The sequence below is a fragment of the Cyprinus carpio genome, chromosome B24 (assembly GCF_018340385.1).
Source record: "Cyprinus carpio isolate SPL01 chromosome B24, ASM1834038v1, whole genome shotgun sequence".
NCBI classification, from domain to species: domain Eukaryota; kingdom Metazoa; phylum Chordata; class Actinopteri; order Cypriniformes; family Cyprinidae; genus Cyprinus; species Cyprinus carpio.
In genome coordinates, this window is record NC_056620.1 from 20,828,659 (window position 1) to 20,849,714 (window position 21,056).

General features: G+C 36.4%; 1 protein-coding gene across 2 annotated transcripts; it reads left to right on the forward strand.

Moving 5' to 3' along the window:
- Nucleotides 1-359: 359 nt before the first annotated feature.
- LOC109092084 lies at nucleotides 360-20,393 on the forward strand. 2 transcript variants are annotated; one of them, XM_042752241.1, is made up of 11 exons: nucleotides 360-586; nucleotides 10,095-10,854; nucleotides 11,378-11,558; nucleotides 11,647-11,786; nucleotides 12,171-12,412; nucleotides 13,937-14,239; nucleotides 14,741-14,870; nucleotides 17,874-17,948; nucleotides 18,026-18,172; nucleotides 18,257-18,319; nucleotides 19,490-20,393. In XM_042752241.1, the coding sequence occupies exons 2-11, from the start codon at nucleotides 10,110-10,112 to the stop codon at nucleotides 19,519-19,521; spliced, it is 2,058 nt and encodes a 685-aa protein (XP_042608175.1). In that variant the 5' UTR covers nucleotides 360-586; nucleotides 10,095-10,109; the 3' UTR covers nucleotides 19,522-20,393. The 2 variants fall into 2 exon arrangements, with proteins under 2 accessions (XP_042608175.1, XP_042608174.1); XM_042752240.1 differs by lacking the exon at nucleotides 360-586 and having other exon boundaries at nucleotides 9,973-10,854.
- Nucleotides 20,394-21,056: the final 663 nt, after the last annotated feature.

The window sequence follows — 21,056 nt, forward strand, 5'->3', positions numbered from 1 at the left end:
TCATGTTAAAAATCATCTTCACATAATACGTATTGCATTTATTTCCCTCGCTGTTTAGCCTTTAAAACATATTTTTTTATAATTAATTAAAATAATATATTATCACCTAAAAAAAATCATATTACTAGATCAAGTCTGGTACAATTAAAACAGTAAGGTCATCTGATATATAACAAAAATAATGTTCTAAGCTTTTAAAACAGTTGTTTGTTTTAGTGTGAACTTTATATAATAAAAATATGATTTAAAAAAAATGAATAGCTGTGGAAACACTCTTACACTGTTGTACTTTTTCTTGCAAAGGTTTTTGATATTTTCTATCTAAATAATAATATTTAATTTTTAAGTGTGTCTTAAATGTCAGAATAGTTTGGGGATTTAGAAACAGGCTATGAGGCATCCGCTGTGAAGCAGTAAGTGTTGGAAAAATCTTCCAGGAGCACACACAAAGCAGAGAGGCATCTTTCTGGCAATCAGGATTTATGTCTCCGAGAATGTGCGTGAATTCATCCAGATTCACCGCCCACACGCAAAAGTTACTGCAACTTCACAAAACCCTTTCAAACCCGTCCAACCGGGCGTCAAGGTAAGCAGCACTTCCCATGATCTCACTGCGGTTCTTCTTCTCCTCGCGCTTATCTTTTTTTTTTTCGTTTTCGCAGCGAGTTAAAAAGATTGAGTCTGCTGGGGTTTTAACTTCGTACTGTTGCGAAAATCTGTAAACAATGCTTTAAATGCATGTTGTGACGTCACGATGATAGCGACGTGTTTGCAATGGTATATGAGCGTAGCCTACTACATGCTGTACATGCTGTGCAGAAAACATTGGTTTAAAAACAAGTATGCAGTATGCAACTATACACATTATTTAGTATGCTAGGTTTAAGTGGAGGTTTAATTCAGCCAGTCGAAAATTTTAATAGTTGTTCAAATTAAACTTATCAAAAAGTTATCAAATTGTGTAAAAAAAAAATATCTCAACAAATGATTTGAAAATACTCTACTAAATGTGATTATTCAGTCAAGTGCATTGCATTGTGCTCTGTTGCACTGCTCATGCAAATATGTTCAATTTTTTGATTTGAAGTTTATTGGCAGCATAGTTCTAACTCGAGTTGAAGACCTGCACGTCCTTCACAGATGTTAAGAATATGCTTCTCAGGATTTTTTAATCCCCCAAAAACTGTATGTAAAAATATTCATCTGCTATGTTATGAGGTAGCCTATAGTGTTGATTTCTAGAGAACATACACATACATACACATTAAGAAATTAACACATTAACACTGGCTGACAGTATTTACAGATATGGTTATTTTTGGATCGTGGAGGTGGTTTATAGATGGGCAGAGGGTTTGAGGTGTAAGCTGTGGCATATTCTTAGTACCTTAGTGTGCTTCTTCAATGTCAGTTAAGTGGCACCAAAAAAACAAAAAAAAAACAAGAGAAAAACACAAGCACTTACGCAACAATAGTCATCTGAGGCTTGATCAGCTCACCACAGACTCCATTAATCAGCAAATCCAGCTTCCAGAAATGTAATAGGTTACAGTATACAATTTACCCTATTTAAAATTTAATAAGTAGTCTATATATATATTTATATATACATATCTGAATCCTTTCCTTTCCTTCTGGAGCATCATTGAACCTTTGAACCTTTTTTAATAGTTGTATTTGAGTCCCTCAGTTGTCCTCAGTGTGAAAAGATGGATCTCAAAATCATACAGTCACTGCTGGAAAGGATTCAAATATGCAAATGATGCTGGAAAACTGAAGAAAGGATTTTTCTGAATCACAGAGCTCAGTTTAACTGTTCAGAACAAACAAGGGACTCATGAACAACAATCACAAAACATAAAAACAGTTGTGGATCATCCAGGTAACAACACACAGTATTAAGAACGAAGGGTTCACAAACTTTTGAATGGGGTTATGTTAATCATTTCAGCTATTTTTATGTCTTGTGGAATAAATGTAAACATCTTGTATGTGCAATATCTTATTCAGGACAGTACTAAATAAAAAAATAACATGCATTTTGTATGATCTCTCTTATTTTGTTAAAATTATTCACATTTCCTCAGATTCTACAAGGGGTTCCCAAACTTTCGCATGCCACTGTAGTACTTAAACAAAAGCTTATTTTATTTCGTTCAGTTGTCAAGGCAAGATTTCTAATTTTCATTTAAGTTTTTTTTAGTTTATGGGTGCCACAGTTCATACTTAGTTTACCCAAAAATAAAAAATGATATTGGAAAACAGAAACCATTCACTTCCATAGTATTTTTTCCCCACCCTGTTTGAAAGTAAATGGCTACTGTCAACTGTTTGGTTACCAACATTTTCATCGGAAGAAACACAAACATACATGTTTATAACAACTTGAGGATGAGTAAATGAAGACAAACCCACACTTCCTTCACAGTTACTAAGAATGTGCCACTCTTAATAGTTCATTACCCAAATACTTATTTATAAACTAGTGTCTGTTCCTGACACAGTGCTATCATATGACTTATAATACAATGGCATGGACTGTTTTCCTGGTGCTTGACCTGGTTTTGAGAGGCATGTTCTTTGTTTTGATCCCTAGGGTTGAGGAGAGTGTAATATCTTGGAATTGTTTTGATGTGTCGGGTGCTTTGAGGCCTTCCAGTTCATAGAAAGTCCTTGAGATTGACGATATCTCAACTGTTGGAGAAGCAATGTCTAGATTTTGTGGAAACGAAACTTAATATCTTTTGAAAGTGATTGCATTCATCTGGAATGAACCTTCTGTTTTCCTTCCACAGGTCCTTTTCCCATCAGTCCTTGTTTATTATGGTGTGCTGAGAGTTTTTAGCCATGCGTGTAGAGCTGAGTTTGGTGTGTGTGGCGTTAATGTGTGTTTTCAAACAGACGACCTCGTGTTTAATGATCAGTGAGGTCAACTGTGACAATCCCAAACTGGACGATCAGGAATTTGTGGAGCTGTACTATGAAGGTACGAATCCTACTTCTCTGGATGGATACACGCTTGTGTTCTACAACGGCAATTCAGACATGGCGTACCGGGTCATCGATCTGAGTGGACACCCACACGGATCAAACCGAGGTTTTTTCATAGTTGGCTCTTCTGAACTCACTGCTCCTCGTCCATGCCATCTTTCTTCCACTCAACTCCATTCGAACGGGGGCGTCCTTCAGAACGGGGCCCCGATATGCATCGCGCTCTACGCCCCTAGTAAGGCACTGGGCCACAGCCGGTTGCCGAAGGGGGACTGTTTCAGGAGTGGGGTTGCCTGGATCGCTGTTGTGTATACTTCACGTAGAATCCGTAGATGGCGCCGACGGCCTCTGGCGTCCGCTTTCTGACTCCTGTGCTCGGTCCCCGTACGTGGAGGATGAGACAGCTCTGGAGGGGTCATTCGTTGCGAGTCCATTTCAGCGCTGCTGCAGTCAGAGAACTTGTGGTCATTCTACACCGTGCCCGCCAACCCCCTGCGGGTCAATCACTGCCCACCCGCGCCGACCCCTTGCAGCCTGCAGAGGTCTGGATCAATGAAGTCGGTGTGTGTGGGTAGTAGGGGTATGTGGATGTGGGTGTTGGTGTTGGAATTGGATCTTTTTCATTTTTGCTTTATGATGTTACTACGGATCTGATTAGCACGAGTCAGGCGTTCATTGCAAAAGAGCCTGGAATATTCGCCGTACCCGTGAAAAACAACGATTTTGTCAGTAGTGCTGATTGGATATTGGCAGATAAAGTTATTTAAGGACACTAATTAACCCTTTTTTTTTTTACTATTATTTGTGTGCTAGTATAGTGTTTTTTTTATATTTTAATATTTCTCTTGCATTATTTTCAATTAGCACAAATATTCCCCCCGTGAATTCTTGTTGCTGTAATGTGACGAAAGAAAACAGTAATGAATAATAAAAATTATCCTGCCCTGACACAATTATATATATTTTTTTATTAAACAGAAATTCAGTTCAATACAATCACATCTTATTTTGGGGTACCTAAGTGTAAATAACTCTATGCATTATTCTATTTAATTTCTCTCTATATATATATATATTATTAATATTTCATTATAGTATGCTACAGAGTTTTTAGATTTATGTGTCAAGAAGTAATGCCATATTTGCAAAATGTGCAATTTGGTCCCTTAAATTAAACTGTATCTTTTTTGCATGGAGTGCTGCAAATGATATATATTACAAAAACTTTCGTTAAACTCAAATAATTTTACAGATTTAATATTTGATCTTTAAGGGCTATACAAAGGTGCATCACTGGCCGTTGTATAAAGGCCCGATATCAGAACTTCCCTAAGGACGGCCCCACTCAGCCACAAACAGCCAAGTCGATGCCCTTTTTGTTTACGTGGACTATCTGCCCCCACATGCCCAGTGAGCCAACCTGCAGCAGAGACAAGCTCATTCTCTTCCGAAGGGTCAGAAAACCCTTTCATAATCTCAACAGAGACGGTGATCAACATGTGCAATACAAATGCAGAACTGATTTCTTGTGGCATTTGTGTATTATCTTATGTGCTCATCCATGTTTTGTATGCTGCCGTCTTTTCTCACCGCAGCGGTCTTCATAGTCAGTCGCTGTGGTGTTTGCCTGAATGGACGAGAGAATCCGGACTGTTTGTAACAAGCCCCCGCAGTCCCGGAATAACCAATGACTGTGTTTGGTTTGCAGTCCTGCCCCGCGTGACATGAGTAAACGTCTTGATTTTTAGGATTCATGTAGTCAAAACTTACTTTCTCTTTCCGTGTTGAAGGGGTAGTCAATCAGTTTACCTCATCCTCATGTTGTTCTTAACGTGGTTGAGAGGTCTTTCAGCTGTTGAACACAAAAGAAGATATTTAAAGGATGATTGTAACCAAACAGTGTGACGCAAACGGCACCCACTTGACATTTAGTTCCTAGTATTTTTTTCATACTATGCTGACCTATGGGCGTCAATGGTGCTACCGTCCACTGTTTGGTTACTAACGTTCTTCAAACAGGTTTGGAACAACATTAGAGTGAGTAAACGATGATAGAATTTTCATTTTGGGTGGATCTATCACCTTTGAAGGTCCTCATTTGAGGTGTCTTAATCATGTTTGTTTTAATTTCATGTGCTTGTCATTTCAGCCTCTTTCCACAGAGTCAAGGACCGATCCAGCCCCGATTCATAGCGACTGATTTGATCATCCTGCTTAAACGAAATCAACACTTGACTCACCAGGAGGAGCCGAGGATTTTATTTATAGAGTTGTGGGCATCCGTCTGGCTTCCCGTCTGTCGCTGGATTTTTCATCTGGCTGGTGGGTTGATCAATGGACAGACATGGAAAAAGTGTAACTATGAGCTGGAATCTGAATGGATTCCTTACACAGATGATGACGGAGTACTTCCTGTGAGTGTTATGCATACTTGGACACTTGGTGGCACAATGGAGTCATACCCAACTGAATTTGATTAGAATTGTTGTGTCATCTGTAAAAGGACCAAGACGACAGTTAGCACTTTATTACAATAGTGGTTTAAAAGTTGTGGGGTTGGTAGGCATATTTAAATGTTTTTTTGAAAGAAGTCTTTATTAACTCCTGCCGAGTGTTGTACAAATAACAAATAAAATCAGTAATAATTATGAAATATTATTTCAATTTCAATATACTTTTTCTTTTTCTGAATATATTTTAAAGCAAATGGTAATTTATTTCTGTGATCAAAGCTGCAATTTTTCAGCATCATTACTCCAGTCTTCAGTGTCACGTGATCCTTCAAGAAATCACATTCTAATATGTGACCGTTCTGGAACACAAAAGCATCTTAAAGTGCCTGTATGGTAGTTTTTTTTGACTGCTTTCTATCTAACGCATAAAATACATAATATGTGTTGCAGAGTTATTTAAGAAACATGCTAAGTTAACATACTTGTTTATCCTGAAAACAATGCTAAAGCTACTGTCCTTATTATTTGCCTTTGAAATGGGCGCTCAGGCTCGAATGTCTGTCTCTGTTTTTTGGTTTGTGAAACCCGCCCACTGTGCCAGTTTTAACCCAATTAGAATTTCAGCACCCGAGTTGCCAGTTATGGGAAACCACAACGTATTCTCATGTTCATTCATCGTCAAGTGTGCTCATTCCTGTTGCGTGTCCCATCAATCTGGCAACCCGTGGTCCAAGTCTGAGGTGAATGTCGGGTGCAAAAAAAGCCTCTCTATCTATTTTGAATTTGTACTGCAATACCTATTCAACCACCCTCGGTGTCCATGTCGTACTCATACGGCAACCGTTAAGTTCAGCTGGGGTAATTTTGAGTAGCAATAGCCAAAATACATTGTTGTCGGTCAAATTATATGAGTTTTTTTTATGCCCAATAATCCATTAGGATATTAAGGAAAGATCATGTCGCGCTGGTGAAGATTGAGTTTATAAATTTCCTAGCTTAAATAGATCAGTAACCTGTATATGTTTTGGATACCAAGTAATACTGCATTGCTAAGAACTTATAAGATAGTTGCGATTTCTCACAATATTTAGTTTTTTTTTTTTGTCGCACTCAGATTCCAGACTTGTTTCAAATATGTTTTATCTCGGCCAAATCGTGTCTGAGTCCCTAACAAACCTACATCAATGGAACAGCTTAGTTATTCAGCTTTCTCTTTTGTTGCAGTCTCAATTTCCCAAAATGTATCTTTATGACTGGTTTTGTGGTCCAGGGTCACATATGCTGATTCACTGCTAAGAAGCGTTTATTATTATGAATGTTGAAAAGTTTAATATATAACATTATACATTTGTTTCATGATTCTTTGATAAACATAAAGTAAAAAAAAAAAAAAACATTTATTTGAAATATAAATCTTTTGTAAAATTACAAATGTCTTTACTATCACTTTTGCAATTGGAATTTGACTCTTTGCCGAATCAAAGTATTAAGTTCTTTAAAAAAAAATCTTACTACGCCCAACGTTTTGAAAGTTTGAAACTCCAAACATAACGTTTTCAACTGTGTAATCTTCTCTGAATCTGTTCTTCCAGATTGGCAGTTCGAAGGTTTTGGCCCTGACATTAGAATCTCAACGACACTATTTCGACGGACCGGACGCCATACGTGTTATATCAGCAAGCAAGTCCTCCACCCTCTAAAGAGGGTCAGAATATTCCCAAAAGTGGTTTGCTGGATGCGGTGGTCTACCGCACTCGTTGGGTCGATGAAGAAAAAATGTCAGAGCTAACGGAACGCAATTGACCACCAGGACCGCTCCCTCTGCTGGAGGACATCAAGTGCGCTACCGCTGACGAGACCCTCAGTCGATGTGGTGTCCAGAGACCCGCAACCTCATTGGCTTTCAGGGTGAGACCTAGTGTTTTCAGTGTCATGCAGAATTCTCAGTGGAACGTACTAAATATCATTTTGTATACATCTCCTTCGTACATCTGTAACATCTGCCAACTTGACTCACAGTGTGTGTGCTACTCCTTTTTTTACAATCTCTAGAATTATAAAACCCTGTCAAAACTTCTGTCAGAAATGTAACCGCGGCAGTAACGTAATAAGACCTTGGCTTGTAGACTATACTCTATTGCTATTTTGAAAATTATAACGCGTTAAATTACTCCGTTACTAGAAAAAAGTGAATCAATTTACAGTAACGCGTTACTAAGTAAATGCGTTCCTGCCCATCACTGGTTTTGTCCTATTAACATCTTAATTAACTATGCAGATTATACGTCAACTGTAACATAATTCGGTACGTAGTTTGATACTTCCAAACAGGAAACCTCATTAGGGTAGTAGCTAAGCCCCGTCAGGGGTTCGGATTTTTGCAGTCCGCACCTTTTTTAGGATTTTAAATGTCCATCAAATGTGTGTGGATATTCTAACCGCCCTCATACTGTATCTCCAGGCGCATCACTTCTCCCACACCAAGCGGAATCAAATAACTGTCCTCCAAACCCACCATACCTCCGCCCTGAGGTCTCGTCATCATGTTGAGCAGACCTCGGTGGTGATCGCCAACGTTCTCATGCAGGTGCGTGCGTTTGATCTGGAATTGTCTTCTTTGTGAGAGCTAGCCATGATATTTGGTATATTTTTGCAGCATAGCCAAAAATACATTAATGGTTGAGTCCAAAATTATTAATTTCTTTTTTTATGCCCAAAAATCATTAGACAATATTAAAGTAAAGATCATGTCTCATGAAGATATTGTTTGTAAATTTCCTACCGCATAAATTTTATACAAAACGTAATTTGATGACGTAGTATGCATTGCCTAAGAACTTCATTTGGAACAACTTTAAAGGCTAAATTCCTTTCAATATTTACATTTTTTTGCACCACCTCCCCAAAATTCCAGATTTTCAAATAATTGTATCTCAGCCAAAATATTGTCTATCAACCCACAAATACATCAATTTGAAAATCTTATTTATTCAGACTTCAGTTATGATGACTAAATCTAAATTTCGAAAAAATTGACGTGCTTATGACCTGGTATGTTGTCAGCCCGGTCACGAATTTATCACATGCAATTGTTTGTGGGAAATGTGAAGTAGATTTTTTCGTGGCTGGATAGTAGCAACTAGTTTTTAGATGCTCTATGTGTTAGTTTAGTTTTTGCTTGCATTCAAAACAGTTAACCGATGAGCATTTTGAATAATTTTCTTATAGAAAACATACAATACAAGCAAAACATGGGGAACACACCCAGAGAATTAATCCTGCTGCAATGATACAGGTTGAGGTTTGCTTTGGATGACTTATATTCTCTTAAATTTGTCCTTCAGGTTGTTCCTGCTTTTTACGGGTTGTGTAGACAGGGGTTCCCACGCGTCTTGAAAACACTGTGAGACATTTCTGTGCTGTCATCAACATTAATAAAATCCTGTAACGCATGTATAAATGACACTCGTCTCTATACACTTCAGGGTTAAAAGGATTTCTGTCCGTAAGCATATTTAGACGACATTAATAATACTTTTTTAGCAAGGATGCATTAAATGTTCAAAAGTTGCATTTTCATGTTACCAAAAGGATTTCTCTTTTCAATATACCGCTTTCTGTTTGCACCATATTTCTGCCTCATCAACTAATCTTAAAAGATGATCACACGTTTCAAAACCATATGAGCCGCACACAGTTTTCAACAATTTTCAAAAGAAAAATATTACATTTTTAAAACTATTAAAATAGAAAACGGTCCTTCTGGCTCGACATTAAGCCTTGACATGTGCTGTCTTGGACAAGTAACTCAGTCCATTCACCTGTCCGAGGTTTTTAAAAACGTTACTTGCAGGGGGATAAATGGGTTCTTTTTTTTGGCATTAATGTAATTAGTCTGAAGCATGCTCTATCAGGTTATACTTAATCAGCCTATTTGTGACTTTTGACCGTGAATTGAAGGGCCTACTAAGTTTTACCCCCAAAAATAAAATGATCTGGACAACAGAAAACCATTCACTTCCATAGTATTGTTTTTCCACCTTGTTGAACGTAATGGCTACCTGTCAACTGTTTTGGTTACCAACATTTTCATCGGAAGAAACACAAACATACATGTTTATAACAACTTGAGGATGAGTAGTAAATGAAGACAAAACCACACTTCCTTCACAGCTTACTAAGAATGTGCCACTCTTAATAGTCATTACCCTAAATTACTTATTTAATACTAGTGTCTGTTCCTGACACAGTGCTATCATATGACTTATAATACAATGGCATGGACTGTTTTCCTGGTGCTTGACCTGGTTTTAGAGGCATGTTCTTGTTTTGATGCCCTAGGGTTGAGGAGAGTGTAATATCTTGGACATTGTTTTGATGTGTCGGGTGCTTTGAGGCCTTCCAGTTCATAGAAAGTCCTTGAGATTGACGATATCTCAACTGTTGGAGAAGCAATGTCTAGATTTTTTGTGGGAAACGAAACTTAATATCTTTTGAAAGTGATTGCATTCATCTGGAATGAACCTTCTGTTTTCCTTCCACAGGTCCTTTTCCCATCAGTCCTTGTTTATTATGGTGTGCTGAGAGTTTTTAGCCATGCGTGTAGAGCTGAGTTTGGTGTGTGTGGCGTTAATGTGTGTTTTCAAACAGACGAGCTCGTGTTTAATGATCAGTGAGGTCAACTGTGACAATCCCAAACTGGACGATCAGGAATTTGTGGAGCTGTACTATGAAGGTACGAATCCTACTTCTCTGGATGGATACACGCTTGTGTTCTACAACGGCAATTCAGACATGGCGTACCGGGTCATCGATCTGAGTGGACACCACACGGATCACCGAGGTTTTTTCATAGTTGGCTCTTCTGAACTCACTCCTCGTCCAGCCATCTTTCTTCCACTCAACTCCATTCAGAACGGGCCCGATGCCATCGCGCTCTACGGCCCCAACTGGGCACCGGTTGCCGAAGGGGGACTGGTTTCAGGAGTGGGGTTGCTGGACGCCGTTGTGTATACTTCACGTAGATCCGTAGATGGCGCCGACGGCCTTGCGTCCGTTCTGACTCCTGGCTCGGTCCCGTACGTGGAGGATGAGACAGCTCTGGAGGGGGACGAGTCCATTCAGCGCTGCTGGCAGTCAGAGAACTTGTGGTCATTCTACACCGGCCCGCCAACCCCTGCGTGGGTCAATCACTGCCCACCGCCGACCCCTGCAGAGGTCTGGATCAATGAAGTCAACCTCGGTGGGTCGGACCAGTCGGGCCATGTGGAACTCAGTGTTGGCATGGCAACTGGATCATTTTCATTGGTGCTTTATGATGTTACTACGGATCTGATTAGCACGAGTCAGGCGTTCATTGCAAAAGAGCCTGGAATATTCGCCGTACCCGTGAAAACAACGAGTTTGTCAGGTAGTGCTGATTGGATATTGCAGATAAAGTTATTTAAGGACACTATTAACACTTTTTTTTTTTACTATTATTTGTGTGCTAGTATAGTTTTTTTTTATATTTTAATATTTTCTTGCATTATTTTCATTACACAAATATTCCCCCCTGAATTCTTGTTGCTGTAATGTGACGAAAGAAAAACAGTAATGAATGAATAAAAATTATCCTGCCCTGACACAATTATATATATTTTTTTATTAAACAGAAATTCAGTTCAATACAGCACATCTTATTTTGTACACTAAGTAAACCATATGCATTATTAATATTTAATTTCTCTCTATATATATATATATTATTAATATTTCATTATAGTATGCTACAGAGTTTTTAGATTTATGTGTCAAGAAGTAATGCAATAATGCAAAATGTCATATTGGTCTTAAATTAAATGTATCTTTTTGCATGGAGTGCTGAAATATGAATATTACAAAAACTTTCGTTAAACTAAAATAATTTTACAATTTAATATTTGATCTTTAAGGGCTACAAAGTGCAGCACTGGCGTTGTATAAAGGCCCGATATCAGACTTCCCTAAGGACGGCCCCCTCAGCCACAAACAGCCAATCGATGCCTTTGTTTACGGTGACTCTGCCCACATGCCCAGTGACAACCTCACAGAGACACTCATTCCAGGGAGAAAACCTTTCATTCTCACAGAGAGGTGATCAACATGTGCAATACAATGCAGAATGATTTCTTGTGGCATTTGTGTATTATATTATGTGCTCATCCATGTTTGTATGCTGCAGTTTTCTCACAGCAGGTCTTCATGTCAGTCGCTGTGGTGTTGCCGAATGGACGAGAGATCCGGGACTGTTTGTAACAAGGCCCCGGAGTCCCGGAAAACCCAATGACTGTGTTTGGTTTCAGTCCTGCCCGCTTAACATGAGTACGTCTTGATTTTTAGTTCATGTAGCAAAACTTACTTTCTCTTCCGTGTTGAAGGGGTAGGTCAATCATTTACTCATCCTCATGTTGTTCTTAACTTGTATGAGATTCTTTCAGCTGTTGAACACAAAAGAAGATATTTTAAAGGATGATTGTAACCAAACAGTTGACGGCACCCATTGACTTCCATAGTATTTTTTTCCATACTATGGAAGTCAATGGCTACAGTCGTCTGCTTTTTTTTTTATAGTTGTTCTAAACAGGTTTGGAACAACATTAGAGTGAGTATAAGATTGTTGGATTTTTTTTTTTTGTGTTATATATCTTTAAGGACACATTGAGGTGTCTTATCATGTTTTTAATTTCATGTGGCTTGTCATTTCAGCCTCTTTCACAGAGTCAGGACGGATCCAGCCCCCGATTCATAGCGATGTTGATTTCCTGCTTAACGAAATCAACACTGACTCACCAGGAGGAGCCGAGGATTTTATAGAGTTGTGGCATCCGTCTGGCTTCCGTATGTCGCTGGATTTCATCTGGCTGGTGTTGATCAATGGACAGACTGGAAAAGTGTACTATGAGCTGGAGCTGAATGGATCTTACACAGATGATGACGGATACTTCCTGGTGAGTTTATGCATACTTGGACACTTGTGGCACAAATGAGTCATACAACTGAATTTGATTAGAATTGTGTGTCAGCTGTAAAAGAAAAGGCAGTTAGCACTTTATGTACAATAGTGTTTAAAAGTTTGGGGTTGGTAGGATATTTAAATGTTTTTGAAAGAAGTCTTTATTACTCGCCGAGGTTGTACAAATACAATAAAATGGTTTTTATTATTTTGTGTTTTTTAGGTTTCAAATATCTGTTTTCTTTTTGAATATATTTTAAAATGTAATTTATTTCTGTGATCAAAGCTGAATTTTCAGCATCATTACTCCAGTCTTCAGTGTCACTTGATCCTTCAGAAATCATTCTAATATGTGACCCTGGAACACAAAAGCAGTCTTAAAGGTGCTGTATGTAAGTTTTTGACTCTACTAAAGCATAAAAATACCATAATATGTTTGCAGATATTTAAGAAACATGCTAAGTTAACATACTTGTTTATCTGAAAAACAATGCTACGGTCAGTTATTTTCCTTTGAAAATGTGCGCTCAGGCTCAGAATGTCTGTCTCTGTTTTGGTTTGTGAAACCCGCCCACTGCCAGTTTACCCAATTATATTTCAGCACCCGAGTTGCCAGTTAGTGGAAAACACAACGTATTTCATTTCATTCATCGTCAAGTGTGCTCATTCCTGTTGGTGTCATCAATCTGGCAACCCGTGTCAAGTCTGAGGGGGAAGGGTCGGGTGAAAAAAAGCCTCTCTAATATTTTGAATTTGGACTGCAATACCTAGTTCAACCACTCGGTGTCAATCCTACATACGGCACCGTTAAGTCGCTGGGGTATATTTGTAGCAATAGCCAAAAATACATTGTGCGGGTCAAAATTATTGATTTTTTTTATGCCAAAAATCATTAGGATATTAAGGAAAGATCATGTTCCATGAAGATATTTAGTAAATTTCCTAGCTTAAATATATCATAACTTAATTTTTGATAAGTAATATGCATTGCTAAGAACTTATTAGATAGTTGCGATTTTCACAATATTTAGATTTTTTTTGCGCCCTCAGATTCCAGATTTTCAAATAGTTGTATCTCGGCCAAATATTGTCTGATCCTAACAAACCATACATCAATGGAAAGCTTATTTATTCAGCTTTCTCTTTTGTTGCAGTCTCAATTTCCCAAAATGTATCTTTATGACTGGTTTTGTGGTCCAGGGGCTAAATTTGCTGTTTGATTGTTAAGTGGTGTTTAGTTTTTATTATTGTTGATGTTTTTAATTTTTATATTTAACATTATACATTTGTCTTTGATAAACTAAATAAATTAAAAAAAAAAAAAAAACATTTATTTGAAATATAAATCTTTTGTAAAATTACAAATGTCTTTACTATCACTTTTTGAATTGAATGACTCTTTGCCGAATCAAAGTATTAATTTCTTTAAAAAAAAATCTTACTAAGCCCAAACTTTTGAAAGTTTGAAACTACAAACATAACGTTTCAACTGTTAATCTTTCTGAATCTGTTCTTCCAGATTGGCAGTTCGAAGGTTGGCCCTGACATTAGAATCTCAACGGACACTATTCAGAACGGACCGGACGCCATAGTGTTATATCGCAGCAAGTCTCCGCCCTCTAAAGAGGGTCAGAATATTCCCAAAAGTGGTTTGCTGGATGCGGTGGTCTACCGCACTCGTTGGTCTGATGAAAAAATGTCAGAGCTAACGGAAGCGCTGACACCAGGACAGCTCCCTCTGCTGGAGGACATCAGTGCGCTACCCGCTGACGAGACCCTCAGTCGATGTGGGGCCCAGAGACTCAACCTCAGTGCTTTCAGGGTGAGACCTAGTGTTTCAGTTCATGCAGAATTCTCAGTGGAACGTACTAAATATCATTTTGTACATCTGCCTTGTACATCTGTACATCTGCCACTTGACTCGACAGTGTGTGTGCTACATCCTTTTTTACAATCTCTAGATTATAAAACACTGTATTCTGTCAGCAATGTAACGCGGCAGTAACGTATAGAGACCTTGGCTTGTAACTATACTCTAATTGCTATTTTGAAAATTATAACGCGTTAAATTACTCCGTTACTAAAAAAAGTAATCAAATTACAGTAACGCGTTACTAAGTAATGCGTTACTGCCCATCACTGGTTGTCTATAACATTTAATTACTATGCAGATTATACTTAATGTAAAAATGGTACGTAGTTTGATATTCCAAACAGGAAACTATTAGGTAAGTAGCCCGTCAGGGTTTATTTTGCAGTCCTACTTTTTTAGGATTTTATGTCCATCAAATGTGTGTGATATTAACCCTCTATGTGTCTACAGGTCACTTCTCCCACACCAAGGAAGCAGAATAACTGTCCTTCCAAACCCACCATACCTCCGCCTCCTGAGGGTCTCGTCATCAATGAATGGAGCAAGACCTCGGTGGTGATCGCCAACGATTCTCATGCAGGTGCGTGCGTTTGATCTGGAAATGTCTTCTTTGTGAGGCACAGCTTGATATTTGGTATATTTGCAGCAATAGCCAAAAATACATTGTATGGGTCAAAATTATTAATTTTTCTTTTATGCCAAAAATCATTAGAATATTAAGTAAAGATCATGTCTCATGAAGATATTTTGTAAATTTCCTACCATAAATATATCAAAACGTAATTTTTGATTAGTAATATGCATTGCTAAGAACTTCATTTGGACAACTTTAAAGGCAAATTTCTCAATATTTACATTTTTTTGCACCATCAAATTCCAGATTTTCAAATAATTGTATCTCAGCCAAATATTGTCCTATCATAACAAATACATCAATTGAAATCTTATTTATTCAGCTTTCAGATGATGTATAAATCTAAATTTCGAAAAATTGACTCTTATGACTGGTTATGTTGTCCAGGGTCACGAATTATCACATGCAATGTTTGTGGGAAATGTTGAAGTAGATTTTTTCGTGCTGGCTAGTAGCAACTAGTTTTTAGATGCTCTATAGTGTTAGTTTAGTTTTTGCATAACAGTTCATCGAGAGCATTTGAATAATTATTCTTATAGAAAACCTACAATACAAGCACAAACATGGGGAACACACCCAGAGAATTAATCCTGCTGCAATGACAGGTTAGAGGTTTGGTTTTGGATGACTTATATTTCTCTTAAATTGTCCTTCAGGTTGTCATGCTTTTTACTGGGTGTGTAATGACAGGGTTCCCACGAGTCTTGAAAAACTGTGAGACATTTCTGTGCTGTCATCAAAATTAATAAAATCCTGTAAAGTCATGTATAAATGACAATAGTCTATATACACTTCAGTTAAAAGGATTTCTGTCAGTAAGAATATTTTAGAAGAAATTAATATATATATTTTTTAGCAAGGATGCATTAAATTGATCAAAAGTGACATTTATAATGTTACAAAAGATTTCTATTTCAAATAAATGCTGTTCTTTTGAACTTTCTGCTCATCAAATAATCTTAAAAGATGCATCACAGTTTCCACAAACATATGAAGCAGCACAACAGTTTTCAACAATTTTCAAAGAAATAAATTACATTTTAAAATATATTAAAATAGAAAACGGTCATTTGGCTCGACATTAAGCCTTGACATGTGCTTGTCCTTTGGACAAGTAAATCAGTCATTCACTTGTCCGAGTAAAAAAGTTACTTGCAGGGGGATAAAAATGTGGTTCTTTTTTTTTGGCATTAATGTAATTTATTCTGAAGCAGTGCTCTATCAGGTATTACTTTAATCAGCATATTTGTGATATTTGCCTTGAATTGATTTCTAGGACACTTTTTAACTTTATAAAGAGCAATATTTTTCAAACCTTACTAAATGTACGTGTTATCATTTACGTCAAATTCTTACATTTTATCAATACATTCTGTTAGAATAATAAGATACTATATGATTGTTACCATTCAAATGAAATCAGTATCAACAAACTCCATCTTTCCACTGCAGAGGAAACACAGAAGCTGCATCGAAAGTACCATTTAGATGTATTTACTGTTTAATGAAGAGGTTCCATAAATGCATTTACTCAAAATTGCAAATGCATAAATAATGTTATTAGATTAATCTTTTACTTTTTTTTTTTGACATACAAATATGAAATGTTGAAAAAATGCAATGATACTTTTAAATATGAATTCAAACCACCAGTAGGTGGGGGCAAGTCACGGTCTTAATGAGTGTGTCATTGATTCAACCTATTAATTCAAATGGCTGATTCATTCAATAAATAAAGCTAGTGACTGTCTTTATGAATGGCTCACTGAATCATTGACTCGCCCGATTCTTTCAAAAATGCTAAATCATTCTGTAATGGAACTGTTGTGTGTTGTTCGCGACTGTTCTGCTGTGGCTTTGCTTAGAACTATTTTCGTTAGCGAAATGGAGCAGAAACGTCAATAATGTGTCTAAAATGTCAGTTAGTTAATATTACTTGTATATTGAACTAAAGTTGTATAAAATCAACATCACATTTGCAATCGTGCTGAAAGTCGGGAAAACATCACCCTTGGTCGAGTGATGTTGCATATATTATATAGAATATTTATCTTTTTTTTCTACCGCAGTATGTTTGTTCACGTTTGTTTCTTTGTATGTGCTGTTGCGTTTATAGTTTTGATTTCTCCATGAGTCAGACAGGCTCTGACGCGACCTTGATACTGTCAATACATTATCTGTTATTAGTCACCGTTTACACTGAAAGTTATAAAACCAGAATCATTCTCGCCAAAGTTTTGCTGCTGCCCTATTTATCATTTTAATCAGGTTACCTGTCCGGTCAGGCAGGTAAAATAAACTTTCACTTGCCCTTTCACAAAATCCACTTGTCCCGAAAAAGCGTCAATATCGAGCCCTATTTCACAATATTGTTTTTACTGCAGTTTTGATCAAATAAATGCTGCCTTGGTGAGTGTAAGAAACCTGAAAATAAAAATCAAAAAAAGAAAATGGAATGTTTTACTGTATTTTTGCAGCCTTGAGCAAAAAACATAAAGTCTTCCCAAACTTTTCAGCAACACTGTTATGTATTTTTTCTGCTATGCTCCATTTTTATTATTTCACTGTCTATAAGTGTAAAAAAAAAAGTCATCTCGTCATCACAAAATACTGTAAAAGATATGGAGATATATTAAAAATAACTGGTCCGATAGTGTGAAAACCCTGATGTTTTGAGTTAATGTGTACCTTTCCATTTCATAAAGATCAAGAAACATTTGATCCCTCATGATAAGAAGTTTAATATTCTTTTTCCTATTTTCTCATCCCTGTCTTTTGCACATCATCTCACAGTTATGAAGTCATATAACCTGCTTTAAAATGATCACATATTCAACCTTTTTCTCTTTTTAGTGGACACTTGATGTAAGATGCATTCAAAATGTAGGTTTCTAAATAAAATCAACAGTAACAGTAATACATCTCATCTGAAGTGTTTCTCTGTGTCAGATTGTGCCCAGGAGGAGTTTGCTGTTTTATTAGAGCTCTTGTGTAACTGTGGGATCTCAAGCTTGCGTGTTAAAGGTAAGACACTTGAAAACACACATTAATGGTGTTAAAATGAGATGATCTGGTAATGACAGTTATTTCTTGTCTTTCAGGTGTGAATGTGTCCTGTGAGGCGGGTCGGTTGTATGCACAGGGATCTGTTCTTGCTGTCTCTGACCAACAGAGGGAGCGAATCAGTGAGATACTGAGTGACAACAAGCTCTTATGTTCAGCTGAACAGGAGCTACAGGTTCATGGAGGTACAAGACATGCTCTTGTGAAAGTTCAGGGTATATTTTGGTCTGAAGGAAGGAAGTAACCATGTGTTTGTACTGTATGTGCAGCGGGGTCGTCGGTCGCTCTGCAGGTCTGGCTTGTGCTCGTGGTGCCCCTGCTGTTCACACTGGGTGGGTGCTACACTATTTGTCTTCTTGTACATCAAAAGGTCAGGACTGATCAGTTTGTGTTTGTGTTTTGCATGAAAGTCTCTGTGATGATGCCTCGAGGTTAGGGCTGTCAGTTGATTTATAATTTTTTTTAAGTACATTATGTGCCAGTTAAAACTTTTATTTTATTTAATAAATTAAACCAATGTACGATTTAAAAGTAGTTGTAATTTGTACATTTTATTTAAAATATCAAATTAATATCAAAGATTTAAAAATAGTTTTAAATCTTTTCTTATTTTATGTTTTAAATAATATTAAATAATAGTATGGTATAGTATTAAATAATGTTTATTTATGCAAACTGATCAACTGATTTGATGTCAGTATACTGTAGATGTCATTCAATTTATTTGAAAAATATAAAATAATTTTTCTGCCAAATAATAAATTGAATTTAAATCACTACACAGTTTTATTTATACCAGTTAATATCAGTATACAGTTTAAAAGTAATTCAACTTATTTTATTTTTTAAATATTAACTATTTTTTTATTTATGCCAATTAATAAATAGAATTAATATCAAAATACAGTTTAAAAATTAAATATTATGTCATTTTATTTATGCTACTTAATACATTGAATACTATCAGCATACAGTTGAACTTATTTTATTTTAAAATATTAAATACATTTTATTCATGCCGATTAATTAATTGAATTAATATTAATATACAGTTTAAAACTAGTTAAATGTTTTTTAAACATAAAATAATCTTGATTAATTCACTTCATTTACCGTACCTCTCTTTTAACACACACAAAATGCTGAAAAATTTATTCTTGATAAATTCCACATTTTAGATTTTTTAAGACATATAGTCTTTTAGATGATAAAGCAGTAAACCCTCAGTGTTCTTTTAAGTGCAGTGGAGTACCATGGTTAATATTATGGTACCATGGATATGATCATCATTCTGTACAGTGGTATATATCAAAGTACCATCTCATCTGGTGTGGTATTGTCTGATTTCTAAGAGTAATTTATAAGGCATTTACAGTATTTGTTGTTGGGATCGGCCCATTTCTAGGATGAATGTGTCCTTGTGTGCATTTTTAGCATTTGAAAAACAAATATAATGTTAAAACATTCATTGCAACTCTTATGTGTACATGATCTTTTGGCAGGCGTCCTGCTGACTACCTCTCCATGCAGCTGAGCGAACAGGCCGAGGCGCCGCTCGATCTCTAGTGTGTTTGCATGAGCGTGCGTGTGAGTGAAGATGAATGTGTTTTTACTATAAATGAATGCAGGCTCACAGTTTTATCAGAAACACTTTGATTATGCAATGTTGATATTCCAGAGATTTTATTAAGACATCAGGATGTTTGATTTCTTTAGTGTTCCAAAAATCATTCTTTTATTGTATTTCTGTTTCATATTGTGACTTTGAATTGAATTGTCATTAGTTAGCATTAAAGACTGTAAAAAACAATAATAGTTATTACTATAAGTAGAAATCAGCAAAAAAATCCTTCAGAATCAAAACAAGATCATTCCAGCATAAAGTTCATGTTAGCAATTTTAAATCTAAGCATATTGATGCATAGCTTTATCAGTGTTTATAAAGTCTGGCTGTTTGTGATTGCCGTAGTTGCTGTACAGAATCTTTCTGCGGGTGTTGTTTGTTTTATGTGTTTACAGATTTTCTTTTATGCATCTGCACAGTATTGTCAGTTGTTCTCAGGGTCATCAGAGCAGTGTTTGTGGCCACAGACGCATCTCTGTGTGTAGAACTAATGTGCCATTATGGTAAAACAGAGCAAGTAACATTACTTAAAGTTCACTGTTCGCTCAATTAATTTCCATTCTCAGTTGTTAATTGATCTTGAGATATCCCAGTGTTCTGTCACTTTATTGTCGTTCTAGGACTGACAGCACTCATGAAACTGAATCAGACAGTCAGCTCGGCAAAACACAGATACAATTTTGCAAATGTTGCCTTCTCACTGGTTCCTTATAGGATTTTTTATGTAATTGATTATTTAATTACCAGTACATTTGGAAGAGGACATTTTCTAAAATAATACAGTCACAATAAAAGTTTCTATTTGTTAATATTGAATATTTGTGTGTTTATTTAATTTTATATTATTTCTTTATAATATATACATCTGGGGTTGAAATGTTTTTTTTTTTATGTTTGTGAAAGTCACCAAGGATGCATTTATTATACAAAAATACAGTAAAAGCAGCAATAATATGAAATATTATTACAATCTAAAATAAGTTTTATATTTGATTATATTTTAAATAAATGTAATTTATTTCTGTGATGCAAACGTACATTTTCAGCATCATTACTCCCTCTTCAGAGTCACATGATCATTCAGAAATCATTCTAATACGCTTGTTCTTATTGTTATCTGTGTTAAAAACAGTTGTGCTGCTTCATATTTTTGTGGAAATGATTAAACTATTTTTTTATTTCAAGATTCTTTGAACAGCTTTTACTTGAAAGAGAAATCTTTGGTAACATTATAAATGTCTTTACTGTCACTTTTGTTCAATTAAATACATCCTTGACCCCAAACTGAGCCCATATACCTATATATTATTTTTTTTAGCGGTCTGTACCTTTGTCTCATTTGTCGGTCTGATCTCTCAGTCTGTCTTTTCTCTTCCTGTTCTTTAATCAGCACGTCTGTATCAGATGCATCTTCTTAAGACAAAGTCACACATTTATTGACCTGC